This window comes from Watersipora subatra, chromosome 9 (genome assembly GCF_963576615.1).
Source record: "Watersipora subatra chromosome 9, tzWatSuba1.1, whole genome shotgun sequence".
Classification (NCBI taxonomy): domain Eukaryota; kingdom Metazoa; phylum Bryozoa; class Gymnolaemata; order Cheilostomatida; family Watersiporidae; genus Watersipora; species Watersipora subatra.
Window position 1 is genome coordinate 37,157,638 of NC_088716.1, and position 24,626 is coordinate 37,182,263.

Sequence of the window (24,626 nt, forward strand, 5' to 3'; positions counted from 1 at the left end):
AATCATTCACTATGTTTCCATGATGCGCAGTGCTTCGGAGTTGCGCTATCTCCGAATCATGGAAACGGCGTCTTCGCACTGAAATCACTGCGCACTGATCAGTGCGAAGCCAGTGCAAATTCGCAGCAAGGAAACAGCGACTGCGCAGTGGCTGCGCATAGCTCTCATGCCGTGGAGACGGATTCTTCGAGGGCCATAAACTAGTACAAAGGTTGTCCTGCTAATCTTGTTTTTTACTATTCTTCCTATCTTCTTTTACCTAAATTTAATTATGGTCTGCATTCACGAGGATGATGAGGTGATTACTTTCCTGGACTTTGTTATCGATGCCAACACTTTTCGAAAAATAGGTGGCAAGTCCTAAATTAACGTTTAAATAATATATTGCTTAAAAATACTTATTAAAAATATATTCCTATGTAAAAAGTGTAAAACCTTGTGAATTTGTATTGTAAATAAAAGTATAATGACGACAGAATCATAAAAAGACCGTTTATGACGTTCGGTATCCGTGATCGATTCTATTTCTCCATCAGGCGATTCGATTTATACAATTTCTCTTCTCTGGCTAATTTGCGGTATTTGCTGAAACCACTGCGCAGCATGGAAACGTACAATCCCCTCGACTTCGGAGGGGGCTGCTTCGCAGTACTGCGCATCATGGAAACATAGTTATTAAATTGGGTAGTTGCAGTCTCCAGGGAATCATGGGAGGACAATTCTAAGTTTATTTTTTCGTTAATATGACTATTAAGTCACATTTTTGAAGCTTTTAAAGTTCTCTTGTTACACTTTTATGCCTAGAGATTGAGTCAATCGATATTTAGTGTTGGTTTAAATATGAATAGAAATTGTCTACTTTTTTAGTTTTAGTAGCAATTCTTGCTTCAAGATTTTACTTTTATCAACTCAAAGCTGTTCATAAATTAACTCTAGTTACTATTATCTTTTGTTCATGTTTCTTAAAATTCTCCCAAGATTTTAGAAAATTCACAGTAATACATAAAATTTGCTATAAAAATACTTGAGAAAATGAGGCAATGTTTCCATCTTTATTTACAATTGAATAGCAATAGTTTTAATAGTTTTGAGCTTTTTTAATAGCTTTGTAAGCAAGTTGATGTTGCTTTTTAATAGATTTGTTGTAGAGTCCTGTCATGTTTATACTTTTATGAAGCCGTATAGTAACTGCGCTTGTTTTTAAACTCTGCGTGTTGTGACAGAAAATGCGAACATACAGATGGCAGAACAGCAGCTAATAATAGTATAGATTAAAATCATTTATCATAGGCTTTCAGATCACTAGAAATTCTCTGCTGACCAAACTACTTTGACCTTTATCATAATTAACATTGTTATGAATGATATAATAACCATAAAACATTAGTTTTCCAGTTTTGAAGCAGCCTGTGTTGGTTTGCTGTAAAATTGTTAAAGCTGATGCAACCTCGATGGCTTGCCATTGTTGGATATCAGGTTGTCGCATCCTCGATAGCTTGCCATTGTTGGATATCAGGTTGTCGTCCTGTTTCAAGTATCACCATGTGGTAGAATGTATGTAGCCATTATTTTGAGTTCAAAGTTCACAGCATGTTCTCCTATTGTAGGTCCTACTACACTCCACCCATGAATGAAGAGGCATTTTATGATTCAAACAGACAGGTGTATGCACCTGTCTATCCACCTGTCAATCCTTCTGTCTACTGTCATTCACCTCTAGAGTCAGATGGAATAGCAAGGTCAACAAGACCACCCTCATATTACCAGGAGGTCAATAATATGACTCCGACAATGCCTCATTCGCATACCCCTATGGAAAGATCACCTGCTGACACTGCTATGGTTGATGACAGTGATTCTATTGACCAGGAGAACCTTTATGAATATCAAAGCCGGCCTTCTGACAGGTAAGACAGTTTCTGAAGCGCTTTTCCATAATGCCCCCAGGAATTTAACCCTTCCACTGAGAAAACGACATAAACGTCGTTAATCGGTTCCGTGGGAAAACAACATAAGCGTCGTTTTTGGAAGAAGTTTATGAAGCCATCGCCTAGTAACAATAAAAAAGCGTATGAACGCTGTCAAGTTTAAGATATTGTCGTTAAGATATTTATCAACAAATTACGATATGAGACGATCATCTGAAGGGCATTTCCTTTTGCTAGAAGCCAAAAAAATACGAAATCGTGATTCCATCACAAAAATGTACCTAAAATGGAACACAAATCAGTAAGCGATTCAGCTTTCGAAATGAAGGAGTAAAACTTTTATTTGATCCTGCAGTGTCAGTGACTGTTTGACTGATCAATATAATAATAATTCACATGATAGTAGTGATGTCAACTCTTAAAACTTCAAATGTATAGAGAAAAGTCATGGTTATGCTAGCTCGGACAATGTCAATGCTACATATATATCCACTGGTTCTACTGATGTGAATACTAGAAAGTGTCTCATTATGGTAACTCCATTACAAACAACACCCGTGCTACTAGCTCTAATACACCAGTTACTACTACTATTGAAGGATCAGAAAATGAAGCATACATAATCACACAGGCTTTTAATGGTTGGAAAAAAATGTTGCTGACTTAGGTGGTGACGAGCCTTCGTCGCTCTACCATTTTCCCTCTCATTCAGGGCTCAAATGCCTTCGTCGGTCTACAATTCTCCCTCTCACTCAGGGCCCAAATGCCTTCGTCACTCTACAATTTTCCCTCTCACTCAGTGCCCAAATGCCTTCGTCGCTCTACAATTTTCCCCTCTCACTCAGGGCCCAAATGCCTTCGTCACTCTACAATTTTCCCTCTCACTCAGGGCCCAAATGCCATCGTCGCTCTACAATTTTCCCCTCTCACTCAGGGCCTAAATGCCTTTGTCGCTCTACAATTTTCCCCTCTCACTCAGGGCTCAAATGCCTTCGTCGGTCTACAATTTTCCTTCTTACTCAGGGCCCAAATGCCTTCGTCACTCTACAATTTTCCCTCTCACTCAGTGCCCAAATGCCTTCGTCGCTCTACAATTTTCCCCTCTCACTCAGGGCCCAAATGCCTTCGTCACTCTACAATTTTCCCTCTCACTCAGGGCCCAAATGCCATCGTCGCTCTACAATTTTCCCCTCTCACTCAGGGCCTAAATGCCTTTGTCGCTCTACAATTTTCCCCTCTCACTCAGGGCTCAAATGCCTTCGTCGGTCTACAATTTTCCCTCTTACTCAGGGCCCAAATGCCTTCGTCACTCTACAATTTTCCCTCTCACTCAGTGCCCAAATGCCTTCGTCGCTCTACAATTTTCCCCTCTCACTCAGGGCCCAAATGCCTTCGTCACTCTACAATTTTCCCTCTCACTCAGGGCCCAAATGCCATCGTCGCTCTACAATTTTCCCCTCTCACTCAGGGCCTAAATGCCTTTGTCACTCTACAATTTTCCCTCTCACTCAGTGCCCAAATGCCTTCGTCGCTCTACAATTTTCCCCTCTCACTCAGGGCCCAAATGCCTTCGTCACTCTACAATTTTCCCTCTCACTCAGGGCCCAAATGCCATCGTCGCTCTACAATTTTCCCCTCTCACTCAGGGCCTAAATGCCTTTGTCGCTCTACAATTTTCCCCTCTCACTCAGGGCTCAAATGCCTTCGTCGGTCTACAATTTTCCCTCTTACTCAGGGCCCAAATGCCTTCGTCACTCTACAATTCTCCCTCTCACTCAGGGCCCAAATGCCTTCGTCGCTCTACAATTTTCCCTCTCACTCAGGGCCTAAATGCCTTCGTCGCTTTACAATTTTCCCTCTCACTCTGGGCCCAAATGCCTTCGTCGCTCTACAATGTTCCCTTTCGCTCAGGCCCAAATGCCTTCGTCGCTCTACAATCTCCCTCTCACTCAGGGCCCAAATGCCTTCGTCGCTCTACAATTTGTCCTCTCACTCGTGCCCAGTTTGACACCACCTGCCGATACTCCACTGTTAGAGTATTTTGATTACTTCTTTCTCCCTACTGAGCTAGGTGGATGTGATTTGTAGAAGCTTGTAATAGCAGAATCTAACGAGTATTGCAAGTATACGCATGCAAAGATTGGAGTTCTGCAACCACAGTCCAACTGCACTTAACCGTACCGCTGTAACTATTTGTTACAGCGTTTTAACGTACTTATGTATCCTATATATTACCAATTTATCATCGCAGAAGCCCACAGCAACCCAAGTATTTTTAAATATTTTAGCATTAACAATTTATCATCATTGATGTCTGTTAGCACACCAATGATCTGATTCACTTTCGGGACATAGTCGAAAATACAAGTACTTTGTGAGTTTGTATCATTCATATTCTGCTTGAGCACTTTTAAAATTTGTTATTATAGAAGTCGTTGTCACCTTACAGCCTATACGACTTATGTCTGACCAACTTCACGGCGACCGCTACCACAATTATTATGTTTTTATGACACATGCACGCATTTAATATTTAGTAGATTAGTGAGCAGGTACGTTGTGTCTGGCAGTACTGTAGTTTGACTCAGCAACAGTAAGGATTAGTGAGCAGGTACGTTGTGTCTGGCAGTACTGTAGTTTGACTCAGCAACAGTAAGGATTAGTGAGCAGGTACGTTGTGTCTGGCAGTACTGTAGTTTGACTCAGCAACAGCAAGGATTAGTGAGCAGGTACGTTGTGTCTGGCAGTACTGTAGTTTGACTCAGCAACAGTAAGGATTAGTGAGCAGGTACGTTGTGTCTGGCAGTACTGTAGTTTGACTCAGCAACAGTAAGGATTAGTGAGCAGGTACGTTGTGTCTGGCAGTACTGTAGTTTGACTCAGCAACAGTAAGGATTAGTGAGCAGGTACGTTGTGTCTGGCAGTACTGTAGTTTGACTCAGCAACAGTAAGTTTTTTTAGCTTACGCAGTAGCCTATTGTTAATAAAAATGTTTGCTGCAGTAAACAAAAAGACCGCTTTGAAATTAAATTGTATTATGTACTTGTATTGCATTTTATATGATTTTATATTCTTTGTAAATAAATTAAATAAAAGTTGCACAATTTTGCTTTAACTTACCAAGTATTATTGATAAGTGAGCTTATGTGTAGCCTTGCTTTGCCTAAATGATGGGTCGGCTCATTGTTGATGGGAAACAAATAATAATAATAATAATGCTCGAATAATTCTCAAGCATTTCTCAAACGAAATCTGATTACACAATAAAAATGTTAAAAAACAAAGATGATAGGGTTTATTCAGTACGTACTAAATGATATGTATTCTAGACAGCGGAAGCCTCTATCAGCTACATTATCTACAGAAAGTTTGATAAGTTTACCGCATAAAAAGATTAAAAAACTTACTATACCGCATAGCCCAAAGATTATTAGGTTTTATTTAGTATCATAAACTTAATATACACTGTATATAATAGTCTACAATAAATAAAAATTTAAGTGGTCTAAATAATATTATATTTTATGTTCAACTTACATTCAGACGGGCTTATGATCTGTCAGTCGGAACGTAACACCATCGTAAGTCGATAGCGACTTGTAAACTGTTTATTCGCTGTTTAAGCGCGTCTACACCGATTGCTGCCACCATGACCAAATTTAATGATTAGATAAAAAACTTAACAATGTTTAAATGTAACTTACTTTACCGCTATAATATTCCTTAAACACTGACTTGAAAAATTTATTGAACACTTGCCATATATATATATATATATATATATTATAGTATATACAATTTAGAGTTTCAGCACTTTATATTACATACAATTGACCTCATATTACATACAATGAACCTTATATTAAATACAATTGACCTCATATTACATACAATTGACATGATATTACATACAATTGACATGATATTACATACAATTGACATGATATTACATACAATTGACTTCATATTACATACAATTGACCTCATATTACATACAATTGACATGATATTACATACAATTGACATGATATTACATACAATTGACATGATATTACATACAATTGACATGATATTACATACAATTGGCATGATATTACATACAAAAACTGTAAAATCCAGAGTTTTTGTCCTAGAGCTTCAATCTCAGGCTCTTTAAAATCAGCAGAAAATCCTGCACAGGAATCAATGCATTCAAAGTACAGAAGCTGCATTTAATATTTGTAGTTTAATAAAACTACCTGCGTAAGAAAACCGCTATCGTTTTTGTGATTTCTCCAAAAGGCTTACAACCTCAATTCTTTAATATAGAAGTGTATTTATCAGAAAGATCTTATGTCCAAAGTTCAATAGTTTCACTTGCATGGACTGAAGAAATACCTTCAGGTCGCTGTTTACAATTTTTCTTTTTACTCATCCTAAACTGGAAATTAAAAAACTTGGAGACCACGGTATTATGCGGTGAGTTTTGAGTGGAATGGAAACTAACCGCTTCTTTTGGTTTTGGTGAAATGATAACACACTATTTTTAATTGTGGTAAAACTTTGGGTGGATCTGTTAACTCCTCAAGCTGTGATTAATGTTTATGTGAAGGCATCAAGGCTAACCGTGATAACCTTAAACTGTCAAATTGATCAACATAGGCGAGTCTTTTTAACAACTTTTCATAGGGAAAAAGTTCAGTATGTTGGTCTCAAAGCAACTACATTTGCTCCATCTAAAGGGTGGACAAATTGGAATTTTAGGTGGCTTTACTTGTAGCATCGAAAGGCTTAATTTAAAGTGTTGAGTTAGCTGTATAGCCCAGACAATTATGCAAACAATTTTCTGGGCTATATAGATCCAGACAATTCAATTCTTTTGAAATTGTTAAATAGTGAAGCGCGTTTATAATCACTAAAAACTTTGGTAATTGGTAAAAAAAGAAGATGAGTTCCAGCATGTACTGAGCATATTGTTGCAGCCATATGATAACTATATCATAAATACAGAAATATAGTATCAGTTCTAGTCAGAGATATGAAAGAAATGAAAAATCACCATTTAGTACGTTTATTGCGCATTCGTTGATTTTCATTTACCCTCTACGCTGTGTAGATGACTCTTGGATAACATTATTGATTTTATTAAATAACATCATAGATTTGAAGTATGAATTGTATATGTAAAGATTTCTTGTTCAATAACTTACAAGGCCTCCAGACAAGTTGGAGTTGTCACACAGAAAAAAGACAATCCATTATTCAGTAGACTGCCGTTATGATTAATAGTTCAATTTATCGATAGTAACCTTATTGGGATCACCTGAAATCTTAATTTTTGCTGAATGTGAACTTGTAAGGGTTGTCAGTAGTCAATGTTATGCAGCTCCTTGATTGGCTATTAAAGGACCCTGCAGACACTAGCTTCTTTGAGGAGGAGAAGGGATGAGTTATTGGACAAGATACAGTCTCACCAGCAGCCTGCAGACATGGACGCTGCAGTCAAGGTTGGACCATTTTCATTTTCTACACTCAAGATGATCATTCTAATTAGGCTATATCGCTGGTTTATCAGAATAAAAACATTTTGTGATTCGCTATGACCATAAAGGTCAGGAGTGTCCGATGTCTTTGATCTTGTGGAAAATGTATCTTTGCAAGAATATCTTGCATACCATGTTTTATTTTGACTTGCAGAGACCAATCGAAGCAGCCAAAAATAATGTAGTTGTAGTCATTTAAAAAAAAATTCGAATTTAATGCGTGGAAATAGTATGAAATATATGTTAGCCAATTCATCATAAAAAAAGAACTCTGCGTACTTAGTGGAAAACCAGTTTTTGACCTTGGAATATAATGATAATAATGCTAGCTCTTGGTAATAATAATGTAAAATATATTTTGACAGGTTTCTTTGTAGAACTTTTGCAATCGAGATTTATAAAATGTCTGTTTGACTCTTTCCTCTACTGGTTTAACAATGTCCCAGTCCGTTTGTTATCAACATAGATATATATACCTAGATTGGCCAATAATAGCTATTCCCATCGGTTGCCTTGTCAGACATAAATAGCACGACGTAACGTCACTGTATTGTACCTCACACTTGACTGCACTGCTGTTTACAATGAATCTAATGGGAAGAAGGTAACAAAATTACATTTATTTTCACATAAAAACCTTCTTGGATACATAATCCAGTAAACTAAAGCAATTCTGTGATAATATCTGATAACCACCATAGATTAAAACTATAAAAGCTATGAATTGTTGCACACAAATCATGAGCCATCAGGGCTTTATTTGCAACCCTCTCCTATCCCCATTCTCTCTTTTCCCCTTCTCCAAAGAAGAAGTGAGAAAAGAAAAGGAGAGAAGGGGGAAAGGTGAGGGGGGGAGGCAAATAGCCAACCCACCCAAAGAGCCAGACCCTGGCTAGGTAAAAGACTAATATCATGTTGAACTAAACATTACTAAGTACAGTAATACTTCAACTTACGAGTGCTCCAACGTACGAGAAACTTGAGATACGAGCCAGCTTTTAAGCAAGTTTCAGTACAAACATACGAGCCATGTTTGAGATACAAGCACGTGAGTCAGTTGCCAAGTATGCCGAAGGTGTTTTATGAGAACAGCATCACTCTGTATTATTCAACTACTCAGATTTATACTTTGGTACTGCGTTTGTGTGCGCGATTTTCAGTGCAGAATTACACTGTATGTGAATTAAAAGTACTCTGCGTTGGCTGAAAGTTTGCCAGTAAAATGAAAGATGATGCAAAGAAAAAGCAAATGATAACAGTTGATATTAAACAGAAAATTATTGAAAAATATGCGAAATGTGTATGCGTGATTGAGCTAGCTAAGCGATATGACAGAAATACATCCACAATTATCAAACAGAAGGATTATATTCAGGGCATTTAGTTCGCAAAAGGACTAACCATAGTTTCTAAACGGCGCAGCGATCTTCACGACCGCTGATGGAGAGACTGCTCAGGCATTTAATTGGATAAAAGATAAACAATTGTCCGGTGACATCGTAACTGAAACGATGCTACGTGAAAAGGCCGGTGCTATCTATTAAAACTATAAAAATAGACATTCGGACAAGTTGGCTAGTGGTCGTGCATTAATCCTTTGTGACGACACCTGTGTTCGTCCTAATCGCAACATGTTGAAAGGGCGACAAAGGCGAACGTATTTAGATAGATTTATTTTAAGACGGCCGGCTAGTCGTGAAAGCGAAACAAAGGAAAAATTAGCTAACCAGCGAGAAACTTTAAACTACGAACGCCGGAGAAATTTTAATTACATCAAGTTAAAAATGAAAGTTTGCTTTTAGGTTTGCTTCTGAGTTTGTCTTTTAAGACATTGATAAAATTCAAATTTATCAAAGACAACTGTTGTAATGAAGGATAACTTATATCTCCCTCCCTCGCAAATGCTAGCATTAGCTGCTATTGTATGTATTTAATTTTACATTTTAAATAATCACATTTTTTGTATTATTTTTAATTGTTGCTTTTTGAAGGCATGTGGTAAATTATGACAATAACCAACATGTTCTTTCTGTTACAATATCTTGTTTTGAGTGATGTATTTGCATTTTTAGAGTATGGAAACCAAGCAATATATATTTAATTGTTCGATATATAAATAAATTGCACCAAAATGCGAGTATATTAACATACGAGCTTAGTCTCGGAACGCATTAAGCTCGTAAGTTGAAGTATGACTGTATAAGTTTTTAGCTTTTAAGAGCTTGTAATCACCTTCTCATATATTTCACACCTACAACACAACAGAGTAAGGCATGGTGAATCTTATGATACCAAATAACTGCAATGTGAATTTTGTTGCAAGTCAACCTTTAACTTGCTTTTGCATATTGTACAAATAACTTGGTATTGTCCTTTCGTGACTGGCTTCTTAGTGGTGGCAATTAGTGCTAGCCTGGCAAAGTTTTTCACCAATCCAGCACTACTAAGCAACACTCTTGTCGCTTTCTCGCTGTGGTTGCAAACCTCAATCACCACAGGCGAAGACAAAGTCAAGCCACCCTGATTCTTAACTGTGATTAGGGAATTCGTTGCTTGGTTTACATCAACGTTGGTAACATCCACGATGCTAGTGATACAATCATTACACTTCAGCTTTGGTGACCTAGCCAGCTGTAAAATAATCATTCTGTCTCATTTTTGACTTCAGACATACTTGCATACTCATCATATTTAGTCATGTTTAGTTCAGCATATTAGTCTATTTACCTAGCCAAGATCTGGCTCTTTGAGTGGGTGGGCTATTTCCCCTCCCCTCTCCATTCCCCTTCTCTCTTTTCCCCTTCTAACTTATTTTTTGGAGAAGGGGAAAAGAGAGAATGGGGATAAGAGAGGTTGCAAATAAAGCCATGATGGCTCATGATTTGTGTGCAACAATTCATAGCTTTTATAGTTTTAATCTATGGTGGTTATCAGATATTATCACAGAATTGCTTTAGTTTACTGGATTATGTATACAAGAAGGTTTTTATGTGAAAATAAATGTAATTTTGTTACCTTCTTCCCATTAGATTCATTGTAAACAGCAGTGCAGTCAGACGTGAGGTACAATACAGTGACGTTACGTCGTGCTATTTATGTCTGACAGGCTTTTTCCTTATTGGCCAATCTAGGTATATATATCTATGGTTATCAATGATCCAACCTACGGTGTAATCCCAATCCCAATCTCCAGTTGTAAGCAGGGACACACAACTCCCAAATAGTTGTTTGTAATGTTGGAAAGTGCTAAGTCTTTTTGGTTATAGGTATCATAGTAGTTTACTTATCATAGTCATATATATTGAATTGCATGTCTGGTCTATTTCTTGGTTTAATTACCGTACTTTTCGGACTATAAACCGCACCCCTATATAAGCCTCTGCTTTATTTAAAAAACTGATAATGAAACAATACATAGGCCGCACCTTTGTATAGGCCGCAGAACTCAGGGCGGTGCTTTTTAACACGACAGCAACTTTGCTGTTTAAAACGGAACAGTGCCTAACGGCACTGTTAGTGTGCCTAGAGGCGCACTAACCGGAGATTCTGGTTATTGCGCCCCTTATATAAGCTGCATGACTCAAATCATCAGAAAAAAGTAGCGGCTAATAGTCCGAAAAGTACGGTAGATTTTTATCAGAATACAGCATATTTCACTGTGATTTATATTGCAGTCGATGATTTAATGCAAATAGGCTGGTATTGGTTATATTTGCATTTGCTTGGTTTGGTATCGGTATCCACATTCTTGCATTGTTGCCACATTCTCACAAGTGTGGAATAATTGTTATTTGCCACCTCAGTTCATTATATCACCACAATGTTTCTGATACACCCTCTTGTTGACTTTAAATCAATGGAAGCCATATAAACTTTTAGCTACAGCCAGCATTCAACTATTTGGGTTGGGAGAAATTCATTCTGAGGCTATAATATTGTTAAGAGATTGCTGAGGATTAAAAATACACTCCCCCTTCTCGTGTTTTACTGCTAGAATCTAAGTCTAGGTTCTTTAGGTTTTTTACCATAGTTTATCATATCGAAACACAGTGAGGAAACGCTGACATCTTGGATACGCTGTCTATTCGATGCTGGAGTTGTGCTCTATTTGTCTAGTAGTCTAGTTATGGACACTTTAGATAACAAGCGTTTGTTTAATTCACAATTTTGAATATTCTCAAAGAGTGAAAGTGATTGTAGTAGTACTTAAACATACATTCTATTCTTTGCGTCTATGTTGTTTTGTAGACTGAGATCTCCCGGGACAGAATAGAAGATCTCGCACGGAGTTTGGCTGTTTCGATGAATGTTGGAGGACAGGAAGCTGACTTAAAGGCTACATTTGTAAACAGTATGTTATCGGCTGGTATGTATTGCATTTCTTGTTCTCTTTCCTCAGTAATTCACTCATCTCACACTCAATAACGTCTCAAATTACAAAGGTTGATTCTCTTGTTCTCAATTCTTGATAATATAATAATAATAACAATAATTCTATATATAGTATTATTGCATGATGAGGTTTTGGAATACAGTAATTATTGTTACTTAATGCTGGTTGAGTTCAAGAACCACACATGAAATGCAAATTTATCTGAAATAGAAACTAGTTTTTTTAGTTGTATTCGCCATGATTTAAAAGTAAGAACCATAATTTTGACACTTGAGAAAACCGAACCGCTTTTTTAACTTTCAGTACTTATTTAAGAACTGCTAAAGTTAAATATAATTAAGAGCTTCTTAGTACATGTCCTTATACATTTATACATACAGCATACTCGTATAGCACATTGTATACACGACTAGGTGAATTCCCATCATTGATTGGATAATAAAAGACGTCTTTACACAGAAAATTTATTTTTAATCAATGTATACAACATTTACCACTCTAACTTTTAAATGAAGATGTTTGTTTCTGTGTGTACTATAAGTTTAATAAGGTTTATGCTATATATACTGTATATATATTTAATATTTATAGCAATTTGGGGACGTCTGGCCGTGTGTGAAGCGTACATATTTAACCAATCGCCATTAGCGATTGGAAGGTGTAATAAGTATGTTCATGATTATTAAATAGTATGGCAAAGTGGTTTTGTGGCCTAGTGGTTAAATTGCCTGTTTGCCAAACTTGCGTTTCTGAGCTCAATTCTTGTGCAAAATAGTTTTTTCTTTCCTAAATCTTTATCGCTGTAACTGGACATACGGATATACGGATGAACAAATACTTAGATTTGTGTTCAGTGCACCTTCAAGATACGATTTTAATCCGTTCCAGATTGGCATCATATGGAGGAGTATAGAAACCATAGTAATTATACAATGCAAACATGCCTGGGTAAAAATCATCAAAATTTTATATAAGTACTGTACAAAAGTACTTATATAAAATTAAGTACATAATGAAAATTAGTAACAAAATAGTATGTTAACCTTAGTAACTATAGTTACCAATCGCGTAACTTTAGTATATTTAGTGATAATGATCTGCATTAAAGTTTAACGTTGCAATTTCCTATGTGCAGTGCGTATCGTAGAGAGTTCTTACCTTCGAGATAGATGTATGGTGAAACATATACAGTGAAACATGGATAACTCGCCCTCGGATATAGCGAACACGTGGTTAACTCGACTGGATTTGCTCGGTCCGTTCCCACGCAATGATAAATGGCTCTATATAACTCGAATTCAACACTGTTATAACGAACTGTTTTTTGCCCAACGGCTACCGAAACGGTTGCTATCGCTTTAGAAAATCACTTTATTCCAAGCCATAGAGGTAAACCTCAACTTTTCGTAATTCATAAGCGTCGTTGTTACCTCCATCGGCAAAATATTTTTGTCAACGACTGTTCTAAAGGTTTTTCTGAAATTTGATTTATACTGCTATACGATGAATAGAACGGGCTAGCCGGGTCACGGGCGCAAGGATTTTCGCCACGCACATACAAAACAAAAACAGCATGTTGTTTTTGTTTTGTATTTGCGTGGCGAAAATCCTTGAGTGCGTGACCCGGCTAGCCCGTGATGAATAGTTTTCCGACGTTGATTCCGTGTTGAATTAACGTCGGAATGTTGAATGTTTAAAACGTCTTAAGAATTGTTGTAGTCAAGCGTATACGTTGTCTTAGCTTAAAAAAACTATTCATCGTTTGACCTAAACACAAAATACGTGTGTACATTCAATAAGTATCCATTCAAAAAGCGTGAGTGATATGCGATGTACCGCAAAACCTCGTAAAACTTTTAATTGAACTGCCTCGGAGTGTTGCTTTTAACGAATCCCAGGTAAAGTAAGGTAATCTTTGCATAAACTTCAAGAAAGATCGGCAAAATTGATCGTGGGTAAAACGCTCAAAAGAAAAAGATGTCTTTTCTTTGAGCATTTCAGCAACGATCAAGTTTTGCCAATGTCAATCTAAAAAACGTCCTGGCAATAACATCACCTCAAACAACAAACCAATCTCAAGTGATAGAAAAATCTCTATAATTTTTGATAAAAAGGTTTTAAACTTTACATTAGAAGCATTTAATTTGAAACAAGCCATTTGTGCTTTTGATTTATATTATAGTTTGTATATGTTCATGTATCTACTAATAAATAAGTAAATACATGGACTTGTGACAGTGCTCTGATAACTTGAACACTCTGATAATTCGAACACTTTTGCTCGGTCCCTTGAAGTTTGAGTTATCCGAGTTTCACTGTATTTGGAATTTCCTTTAAACAAGTTTAGCTTACTAAACACTCACGCACTGGTAGCTTCTGATAGCTCATGGGGACTTCTTTTTTATCTTGTTCATGTTGTCTTGTTTATGATGTGACTGATAGGTATTTGTATGGTTGTAGCGAACATGGCTCCTGTCTCCAGTGAACACTCTCTGATCAAAAAGTCAGATAACGGGTGAGTAAGTTGGGCAGATCGCGGGTTGAGTATATTTACATCGGATATGCACAGATTGCTCTGTTATGATCATTAGTCAAGGTAAAGATTTTTTATGTTGAATTGAGCATTAGTTAAAATATATTGGAAAACTTTTTTTTCAAGTTTAAGTAGAAGTGGTGTCCTTCATATAATGAGAACTACCCTAGTATATGTGTATATTCTAATAGTGAATGCTGACCATATTAACCTGGTTTAGAGTTGCGACAGTGTTGTATGGTACTTTCAGACAACCTCCATGTATCTCTATGGGGTGAGTGTAAAAGATTGCATGTCATTGAATGCTGTGACCAGCATGGTAATTACTTTATGTGAATGAGGATGGCTTGCAAATGAACCCAATAAAAGCATTTTACTGTTTGTCGGGCGTGTTTAGTATGCAACAAGCCATTGGTTATTGTTTTACTCCAATGCACAGGTTAAAGGAATCCTTTACTGCTTATCACGGATAAACAGATAAAATCTGCCTTGGCATCACGTTGTTTTCATTGAATGACACTTTTGTCCTCTAATTTAAGGGAATTCACCATTTTAATAAATTTCTGTCTATATTATTGATATCAATATCAGTCAGTAGCAAAGAACTGAGTTTGGTTAATGCTGTAACCTCGAATGGCCGATAAATTTTGAAAGTCTTTGTTTGGCCAGCGAAAAATTAGCCGCAAAATCTCTTAAATTGCAGTTTGCACTCGTCTAATTCGCCAACAATTGTATTGTCGTATCAGAATCAAATCGGTCAAATCAGATGTAGATTAAATTGTTATTGGTGATAGGTCAAAGTGCTTTCTTGTGACACGGGTTGATTGTCACAATACTTGGTCAAAACTGGTTTAGTCTAGTTTCAACCGGCTCAGTGTCTTCATACTGTAGAAATCATTGGGGATTACTCTCTCCTGCACCACATGCCAGCTCTTATGAAACTCCGAAGGAATCCAGGTCGTGTTCCTTGTTTAATTCGTTGACCAGTTCAAGTGCCGCTGTCTATCCCCAGGCTACAGTAACAAGAAGTGAAACTGATATTCCTGTGTGGACTTCACTGAGTGGACTGACTTCAGGTGTTGGGCAGGTTATGAAAGGTTGGTAGATCTCTGAGTTGTGTATCTCTAGTTCACCACTTTGTGTTCAATTTTGCTTCTCTCTGGATCAAACCAACTTAACTAAATTTTTAATTTACATTCATTTTAATTATTATGATTATTATCAATCTATTATTTTCATTACTAGTATCCTTGCACCCTAGTGTGCCGTGGGAAATCGTCAGGTGTGCCAATATAGCACAGAGAATTAGCTCTCAATTATTCAATTATGAACAGAGTGGCCAATTGGGGCAGGCGTTAGTGTTGGTCTACCAAACTGAAATTCATGAGTTCGAATGTAGGTGAAAGCAGTATGTTTTCCTAATCTGTAAGTGCGGTTTCCTACAGGTGGACAGACAGACACGGCTCTAGTAAAAATTATGGAAAAATATCACATCAACCTGCGGATTTTTCAACGTACGATGTAAAATTTGATGAAATATTTAACATTCATCTCAAAGTTATTTTCAACATACATGTACAAGTTTGATATATTTTGGAAATTTTCCAGTTTGCAGATTGAAAAGGAAAAGGTTGTTGAAAATTAGAAAAAAAAGCAGTTTGTATTGTTTGCGATCTAAGAGAGTAAGTAACGCTGTAGAGATGTGTACGATTATTCCGCAATATAGCGAGGTGGTCCAGTAGTGTAGTTCGTAGTGAATGTGGCTGCCAAGTGAAATATCGGTGTTGGAGTGCAATGCATTTTTCCTCACACGTAAGCGTGGCTTTGAACAGACGGACAGAGACATGTCTTATTACAATAAAGAATATTGCTTTGTTAATTTAGTTTTTACATGTACTTCAGCTATTAAATTTAGTTTTTTGTATATTGTTACACGGTGCATTTAATTTAGTGTTAATTATAATTACCTAAAGTGTCAATCGTCAAGTTCTTGAACTGTTGAAACAATTAAACAAAATACATTGCATTCTTGTGGGTATTTTGTTCTGTTTTAAGTACACATTTATGTAATCGTATGAGGTTTTTTGTTTTGTAAGAATATCATACTGTGGTTATATCATCTTCATGTAATAAGCATATTTTCATGTGATGACAAAGTTTATGTTATTATTATTTGTTACATAAAGGTAAGAGTGTTTGAATTATCCACTCTGTCCACGCCACTAACTTCGCTAGAGACACAATGGCCGTATATTGTTTTTAATGAGACAGTGATAGACTCATTACTAACTTTTTTACTTGGTTCATAGTCATGTTGTTGGTGCAGAGTTGTGAATGGTTGGTTTCTCTTCCAAAGTATTTTGTAATCTCAAAAGACTTTCTCAATAAGGCAACCACTACTGTCTGCTGTCTGTTTGTTCTGTTTTCTGTCCATTGTCTGCTGTCTGTTTGTTCTGCTGTCTGTCTATTGTCTGCTGTCTGTTGGTTTTGTTGTTTGTCTATTGTCCGCTGTCTGTTTGTTCTCCTGTCTGTCTATTGTCTGCTGTCTGTTTGTTTTGTTGTCTGTCTATTGTCTGCTGTCTGTTTGTTCTGCTGGCTGTCTATTGTCCGCTGTCTGTTTGTTCTGCTGTCTGTCTATTGTCTGCTGTCTGTTTGTTCTGTTGTCTGTCTATTGTCTGCTGTCTGTTTGTTCTGCTGTCTGTCTATTGTCCGCTGTCTGTTTGTTCTGCTGTCTGTCTATTGTCTGCTGTCTGTTTGTTCTGTTGTCTATCTATTGTCCGCTGTCTGTTTGTTCTGCTGTCTGTCTATTGTCTGCTGTCTGTTGGTTTTGTTGTTTGTCTATTGTCCGCTGTCTGTTTGTTCTGCTGTCTGTCTATTGTCTGCTGTCTGTTTGTTCTGTTGTCTGTCTATTGTCTGCTGTCTGTTTGTTCTGCTGTCTGTTTGTTCTGTTGTCTGTCTATTGTCCGATGTCTGTTTGTTCTGTTGTCTGTCTATTGTCCTCTGTCTGTTTGTTCTGCTGTCTGTCTATTTTCCGCTGTCTGTTTGTTCTGTTGTCTGTCTATTGTCTGCTGTCTGTTTGTTCTGTTGTCTGTCTATTGTCCGCTGTCTGTTTGTTCTGTTGTCTGTCTATTGTCTGCTGTCTGTTGGTTTTGTTGTTTGTCTATTGTCTGCTGTCTGTTTGTTCTGCTGTCTGTCTATTGTTTGCTGTCTGTTTGTTCTGTTGTCTGTCTATTGTCTGCTGTCTATTTGTTCTGCTGTCTGTCTATTGTCCGCTGTCTGTTTGTTCTGCTGTCTGTCTATTGTCTGCTGTCTGTTTGTTCTGTTGTCTGTCTATTGTCTGCTGTCTGTTTGTTCTGTTGTCTGTTTGTTCTGTTGTCTGTCTATTGTCCACTGTCTGTTTGTTCTGCTGTCTGTCTATTGTCCGCTGTCTGTTTGTACTGTTGTCTGTTTATTGTCTGCTGTCTGTCTATTGTTTGCTGTCTGTTTGTTCTATTGTCTGCTGTCTGTTTGTTCTGCTGTCTGTCTATTGTCCGCTGTCTGTTTGTTCTGCTGTCTGTCTATTGTCTGCTGTCTGTTTGTTCTGTTGTCTGTCTATTGTCCGCTGTCTGTTTGTTCTGTTGTCTGTCTATTGTCTGCTGTCTGTTTGTTCTGTTGTCTGTCTATTGTCCGCTGTCTGTTCTGCTGGCGTGTATTGCGTTTCACCTAGCTTTAGCTTTTCTATCCAAAGGAGCTTTATCGTAATGAGCTTTATCTATGAATCTCCTCATGACAAACTTTGTTTTATGGTTCTGGCTCTTGAAATTTTAGGTAATTCAGAGCACTTTAGCCAATATCAACTATCTGTCTTGCTTATTTCTAGAATGGACTGGTCTAAGAAGGTCAATGTCTGAAAAGGAGTCCGATTCATATCCTGCACATCCTGTTTCCAAGTTTACCAGATCACTTTCTCAATCTGCCATGGAGAGGTGATCTCAACATATCTCTATCACTTCTTATGTTTGCATGTTTGTTTGCCTCTAAGAATACTTTATGAAAAAAATAATAATTTGATGTGACATTTTAAAAATAATGCCTTATATGTATTAAGAGATGCCGATAAGAGATGCCGATAGCTGAATTGGAGATACTGGTCTCAATATATCAATATTATTCACAAATTTCAAGCTTGGTGAATATTCATGGAAATGTATTTTTCTTTTTCGAGCTGAGATAATTCATTTTTTTGACCAGCTGTTATTTGTTTACCATGTTAGTTCTTAGATTGTACTAGTGAACTATGAATGTTGTTATATTGTATCAGTGAGCTATGATAGTTGTTATATTGTATCAGTGAACTATGATGGTTTTTATATTGTATCAGTGAACTATGATAGTTTTTATATTGTACTAGTGAACTATGATAGTTGTTGTATTGTATTAGTGATCTATGATAGTTGTTATATTGTATCAGTGAACTATAATAGTTGTTATATTGTATCAGTGAACTATGATAGTTATTATATTGTTTCAGTGAACTATAATAGTTGTTATATCGTATCAGTGAACTATAATACCTGTTATATTGTATCAATAAACTATGATAGTTGTTATATTGTATCAATGAACTATGAAAGTTTTTATATTGTACTAGTGAACTATGATAGTTGTTATATTGTACTAGTGAACTATGATAGTTGTTATACTGTACTAGTGATCTATGATAGTTGTTATATTGTATCAGTGAACTATGATAGTTGTTATATTGTACTAGTGATCTATGATAGTTGTTATATTGTATCAGTGAACTATGATAGTTGTTATATTGTATCAGTGAACTATGATAGTTGTTCAATTGTACCAGTGAACTATGATAGTTGTTATATTGTATCAGTGAACTATGATGGTTTTTATATTGTATCAGTGAACCATGATAGTTGTTATATTGTATCAGTGAACTATGATAGTTGTTCAATTGTACCAGTGAACTATGATAGTTGTTATATTGTATCAGTGAACTATAATAGTTGTTAAATTGTACCAGTGAACTATGATAGTTGTTATATTGTGTCAGTGAACTATGATAGTTGTTCAATTGTACCAGTGAACTATGATAGTTGTTATATTGTATCAGTGAACTATGATAGTTGTTATATTGTGTCAGTGAACTATGATAGTTGTTATATTGTATCAGTGAACTATGATAGTTGTTCAATTGTACCAGTGAACTATGATAGTTGTTATATTGTGTCAGTGAACTATGATAGTTGTTATATTGTACTAGTGAACTATGATGGTTGTTCAATTGTACCAGTGAACTATGATAGTTGTTATATTGTATCAGTGAACTATGATAGTTGTTATATTGTATCAGTGAACTATGATAGTTGTTATATTGTATCAGTGAACTATGATAGTTGTTATATTGTGTCAGTGAACTATGATAGTTGTTATATTGTATCAGTGAACTATGATAGTTGTTCAATTGTACCAGTGAACTATGATAGTTGTTATATTGTGTCAGTGAACTATGATAGTTGTTATATTGTACTAGTGAACTATGATGGTTGTTCAATTGTACCAGTGAACTATGATAGTTGTTATATTGTATCAGTGAACTATGATAGTTGTTATATTGTATCAGTGAACTATGATAGTTGTTATATTGTATCAGTGAACTATGATAGTTGTTCAATTGTACCAGTGAACTATGATAGTTGTTATATTGTATCAGTGAACTATAATAGTTGTTAAATTGTACCAGTGAACTATGATAGTTGTTATATTGTATCAGTGAACTATGATAGTTGTTCAATTGTACCAGTGAACTATGATAGTTGTTATATTGTATCAGTGAACTATAATAGTTGTTCAATTGTACCAGTGAACTATGATAGTTGTTACATTGTATCAGTGAACTATAATAGTTGTTAAATTGTACCAGTGAACTATGATAGTTGTTATATTGAATCAGTGAACTATGATAGTTGTTATATTGAATCAGTGAACCAATAGTTCCTTGGAGTGACAAGCCTCTTATCTCTATGTTTGGACCCATCTCCCGCTCCTCCAGTTCCAGTCTTCATCCCACCTCCAAGACTGCAAGGTAACTATTATTTAATGACGTTATTCATTTTCATTTGCTTATGCCGAAGTAAAATTTGGGATGCCTCTGAAGCTATCCAACTTTATGATGAGGCTAGCGCTTCTGAGATCTTTCTCAGTAAGAAAGTGCTGTTCCTTTAGCTGATAAGCATAATGGGAAGTCGCGGAAGCTAAGTAGATCTCTGGAGAAATAGCAAGCGATTTCATGGGCCCTCCACAAACTGTAATGCGAGTGTTAGGGGTGTTTGCTATTCCTACTTGCCACATTCGTCATGTCTAACTTATCATTGGCCAGTCCATATTACAGTAAAATCTGAAGGCATCAAAACATAGTTTAATTTATAATACAAGTTTATTGTTCTAAAATAATATAATGCAATTTAATGTAAAAATTGTTATGAAACCCAAATACTAACAGTTTGATACAATGAATATTACTGTATTACATTACAGTCAAGGGAAGAATATTACCCTGGTATTTCACACCTCCAGTCAGACCTGTACTAATGTCTTGCATTGTATCTTATTTTGCTGCAAGTTTGCTTCAGCCTTTAAGGTTTTTTGACAAGTTAAGAATTCCATTTGTCTTCTCTTAGCCATATGAAATCAATAGCTGTGCCTTTCTTGCTGAAACGAATCATGTCGGTTAACTACCGGGTAGTACATCTGTATTTTAATGAAAGTATAATGTATATAAATCTAACTGTTTGTTGGTCTGTTGTCTGAATGTCCAATTATAGCGATAAGATTATAAGAACGAATAATCATTTTGCATTGGAATTGAGCTTGGAAACACTATTTTTTCAGACAGACGTGCTAACCACCTTGCCATGTTATGAGCTAATTGTTAACAAACTTGTTACATCTGCCAATCTTTAATGGTGATTGGTTAAAATACACATGCTTCAGCTGGCGCGATTGAACTACTAAAACAAAAATATGTGCCCAGACTTTCCCAAAATGCTACAAATATATGTATATATATTATAAATTGTATAAATTATAAGTTATGCTATATAATTATATGTATATATAGCATAAACTTAGTTACACTTCGAGCACACACAGTAATGAACAAACATTTTCATTTAAAATTCAGAATGGTAAATGTTGTATACCGTATGTTGATTAAAAATAAATTTTTTGTGCAAAAACCTTTTTATTACCTGTGCAAAGCCGTGCATTATTTTAGTAAACAAAAAAACTGGTTTTTATTGTTTGTCTACCTTGGTTCATGCTCATAGCTATTTGAATCATTAAAATATTTCCAGTTTGCACATGCTGCTTGTCAGATTATTATTTTTGTGTTATTTTATTTTTTGATATGGAATACACCTTGGTTGAAGAAAACTAGGTAAAGCAATAGGTAAAGTCATCAATGATTTCTGACGTTTAGTTAGATATGTAAGAGCTCTCAGTGCGCTTTAATGTAAGTAGGTGGTTAATCTAGATGTTGTTGTTATTAACATGTTACACTGTTTTAACAACAGGAATGATATTTAATCAAGGTACAAAATCTTAGTACAGCCATTATTTTATTTAGCAAATAAAGATTTAATAATATGTTTTTACTGGTGTGTAATTTTAATATAATTATTTGAATGGTGAAGCATTCATTTCTAAACATTTCAATGGCCCTTGTAATAAACTTGAAAATGGTTTTAATGTAATCCTTACAAGTAACAAAGTATTTATGTATTATTTAAATTATTTTTGCCGCATTTAATGTAAATAAAATTTATTTGTGTTTAGATTTTTCCTTTTAAAAATTTGCTGTTGTGCTGTGAAAAACTATGAAGATGTTTGCAAAAGTATGTTTGCCCAAAAGGTTTAGCGGTGATGATTTGCATGCGCCACTTTTGCTCACACCATTGTTGCTTGTCCTTTGATTAAAAAAGGACTTTGTTGGAGTTCAACAAGTTTGTGTTTCCGGTGGTTCTCCGAAGGTTTTAGTTAGTTTCAGATTATTGGTTACATAAAGCCATAGTCTATTATGCTATGGGCAACATTCTGTCGTTCCATTGTAGGATTGATTCTTTATTAATGAATCAGCCACCCATCTCGGCTGAGCTCAATACAGAGGTCAAGGACAAGCAACCGATACAAGTCAGCGCTCAGGTATGTTGGTTCAACAGAGATGAATTATCGTTCTTAGATTATCCTGAATGTTGCCTTATTTTTAACCATAAATAGAAATTGGGTAGCCTGAGGGTGTAGCTTACTTGGGGAGGGAAGAGAGGGGTGGGAGAGGAAGTGGACTCAGCAGAATGGGTAGAGGAGGTAAGTGGACATAACAGAGTGGAAAGAGGTAGTAAGTGGACTTTACAGAGTGAGGAGAGGGAGCGTCAGTTGGCAGCTAAGCCACACCATCAAGTTTGCTAATCTGATCTCAAAGGTGTTGGGAATTTTTTTATACAACAATGTCAGCCTCTTTTGTTCCAAGTCTAATTTTTTGAGCTCTGAGACATTCAACTGAGGTTAGCCTTGTTGCATGGCATTCATCATATGTCCACTGCACAAGCATTCTTTTCATCATTACAAAAGTGTCACACCAATCAGTATCACACAATAACCACATGACCTACATGCGTCGGGATTTTTAAAGAGTTTAATATCCTTATCAGACTGGTTTAAAGCTGATTGTCGGAGTTTTAAAAATGCCTTATTTCATAATTTCAGTTAAAAAGTATGTTTGAGTGTCTCCTAGGAAATATATTATATCATGAAGTAAAAAAATTAATTGGCAAGAGTTTTATTTTGCTCCGTAATCTGGAAAGTGCTCAAATTTTGTACCGTGGAACCTCGGTTCTCGAACGCTTCGGTTCTCGACCAATTTTGTTTTCGACCAAAAAAATTGAGACTTGTTCATCTCAGATCTCAAACATAAATTCGGTTCTCGACCAACCGGAGCATGCGCTTTGAAATTCAACATTCGGAACAGCTCCAGAAACAGCATGGAAACACTCATTAACAAAGGGAAAAGCAAGTTACGCGTCATAAATTATTTACATAAAGGAAGGAATCGTCTGGGACGCCGTCTCCTCTACCGAAGAGATTTGCTAGAGACAACTCCTCCAGTCGAGTTACTCTAAATTGTTTTGAAGGAGGATTCTCTTTCAAAGATGCGAACTAAACGTGCCATTGCTGTTCTTTTTTTTTCACACGATTTTTGATGTAACCAATGATATACAGCGCCCAAGGATAGTCGACGGCTATCAAAAGGGCGGGGTTTAATGATGGAGCTCTGTCAGGGTTGTGCTAGCCTGGATTTCGGAGCAAATACAACTCTTGCGGGGCGTTTGCGTTGCCTTGTTAGGTTTTGGAAAACACGACTCGCTGTTATCATTTCATTAGCTCATTCAGTCAGTAGACCCCGTGGTTCACAATAGAAAACCTTCAATTTCTACAATGTAGGGGTGATACCTAATCAAAATAATAGATCCATGCAAAATAAAACATTTCAAATTACCTACTTTTAGTAATTTTTAAATTGGAAAAAGTCGTGGTATATGCTTAAAGTTGAATATAATTTACCCGAAATTACCCGAACAACGGCCTTTTTTTCTTAGTTTTTGATTAATATTTTGCCACCCCTAATATAAAATGACAAAGTATTTCATCGTTCTCACATTGTTTAACCTGGCCAATAAGATGGGACAGCAGGCAAAGTTGTGCAGTGTAGTTTTCATACTCAAAATCTAAATACAAAATCGAATTTGAGCTATTTTATGATTGTGACTATTAATATCACGAATGCTTGCGATTGGCAACGGACTGATCATAATGGTGACAATATTGGGATACTATATTTATTTGACAACAAAATGAATTCAACAGATAAGTAAAATAACCACTATAGTTCATAATATTTGTAAATTTACAAGGGGCTTTATTCAGCATATATAACCATTTCAATGGTTTGAAAAGCTTCACCAAAGTAAAAGTAGAATTCTAGGAAGGCAATACGTAGTTATGATGAACATCTTGTTTACCACCTGATGTTCATATTACTATCTGTTACATATAGTGCCGTAAATCTATGGTAGCATTAAGGAGTATGGCAGCATTGAGGAGTATGGCAGAATTGAGGGGTATGGCAGCATTGAGGAGTATGGCAGCATTGAGGAGTATGGCAGCATTGAGGAGTAGGGCAGTATTGAGGAGTATGG

General features: G+C 36.2%; 1 protein-coding gene across 1 annotated transcript in view; it reads left to right on the forward strand.

Moving 5' to 3' along the window:
* Positions 1-24,626, forward strand: part of LOC137403996 (roquin-1-like) — a 66,020-nt gene that overhangs the window by 33,657 nt on the left and 7,737 nt on the right. Inside the window, exons 14-21 of the mRNA XM_068090150.1 lie at positions 1,608-1,907; positions 7,315-7,414; positions 11,699-11,816; positions 14,304-14,358; positions 15,268-15,473; positions 18,236-18,341; positions 20,357-20,458; positions 22,485-22,575. Coding sequence (XP_067946251.1) covers positions 1,608-1,907; positions 7,315-7,414; positions 11,699-11,816; positions 14,304-14,358; positions 15,268-15,473; positions 18,236-18,341; positions 20,357-20,458; positions 22,485-22,575 — 1,078 coding nt within the window. The remainder of the gene's footprint in view (positions 1-1,607; positions 1,908-7,314; positions 7,415-11,698; positions 11,817-14,303; positions 14,359-15,267; positions 15,474-18,235; positions 18,342-20,356; positions 20,459-22,484; positions 22,576-24,626) is intronic.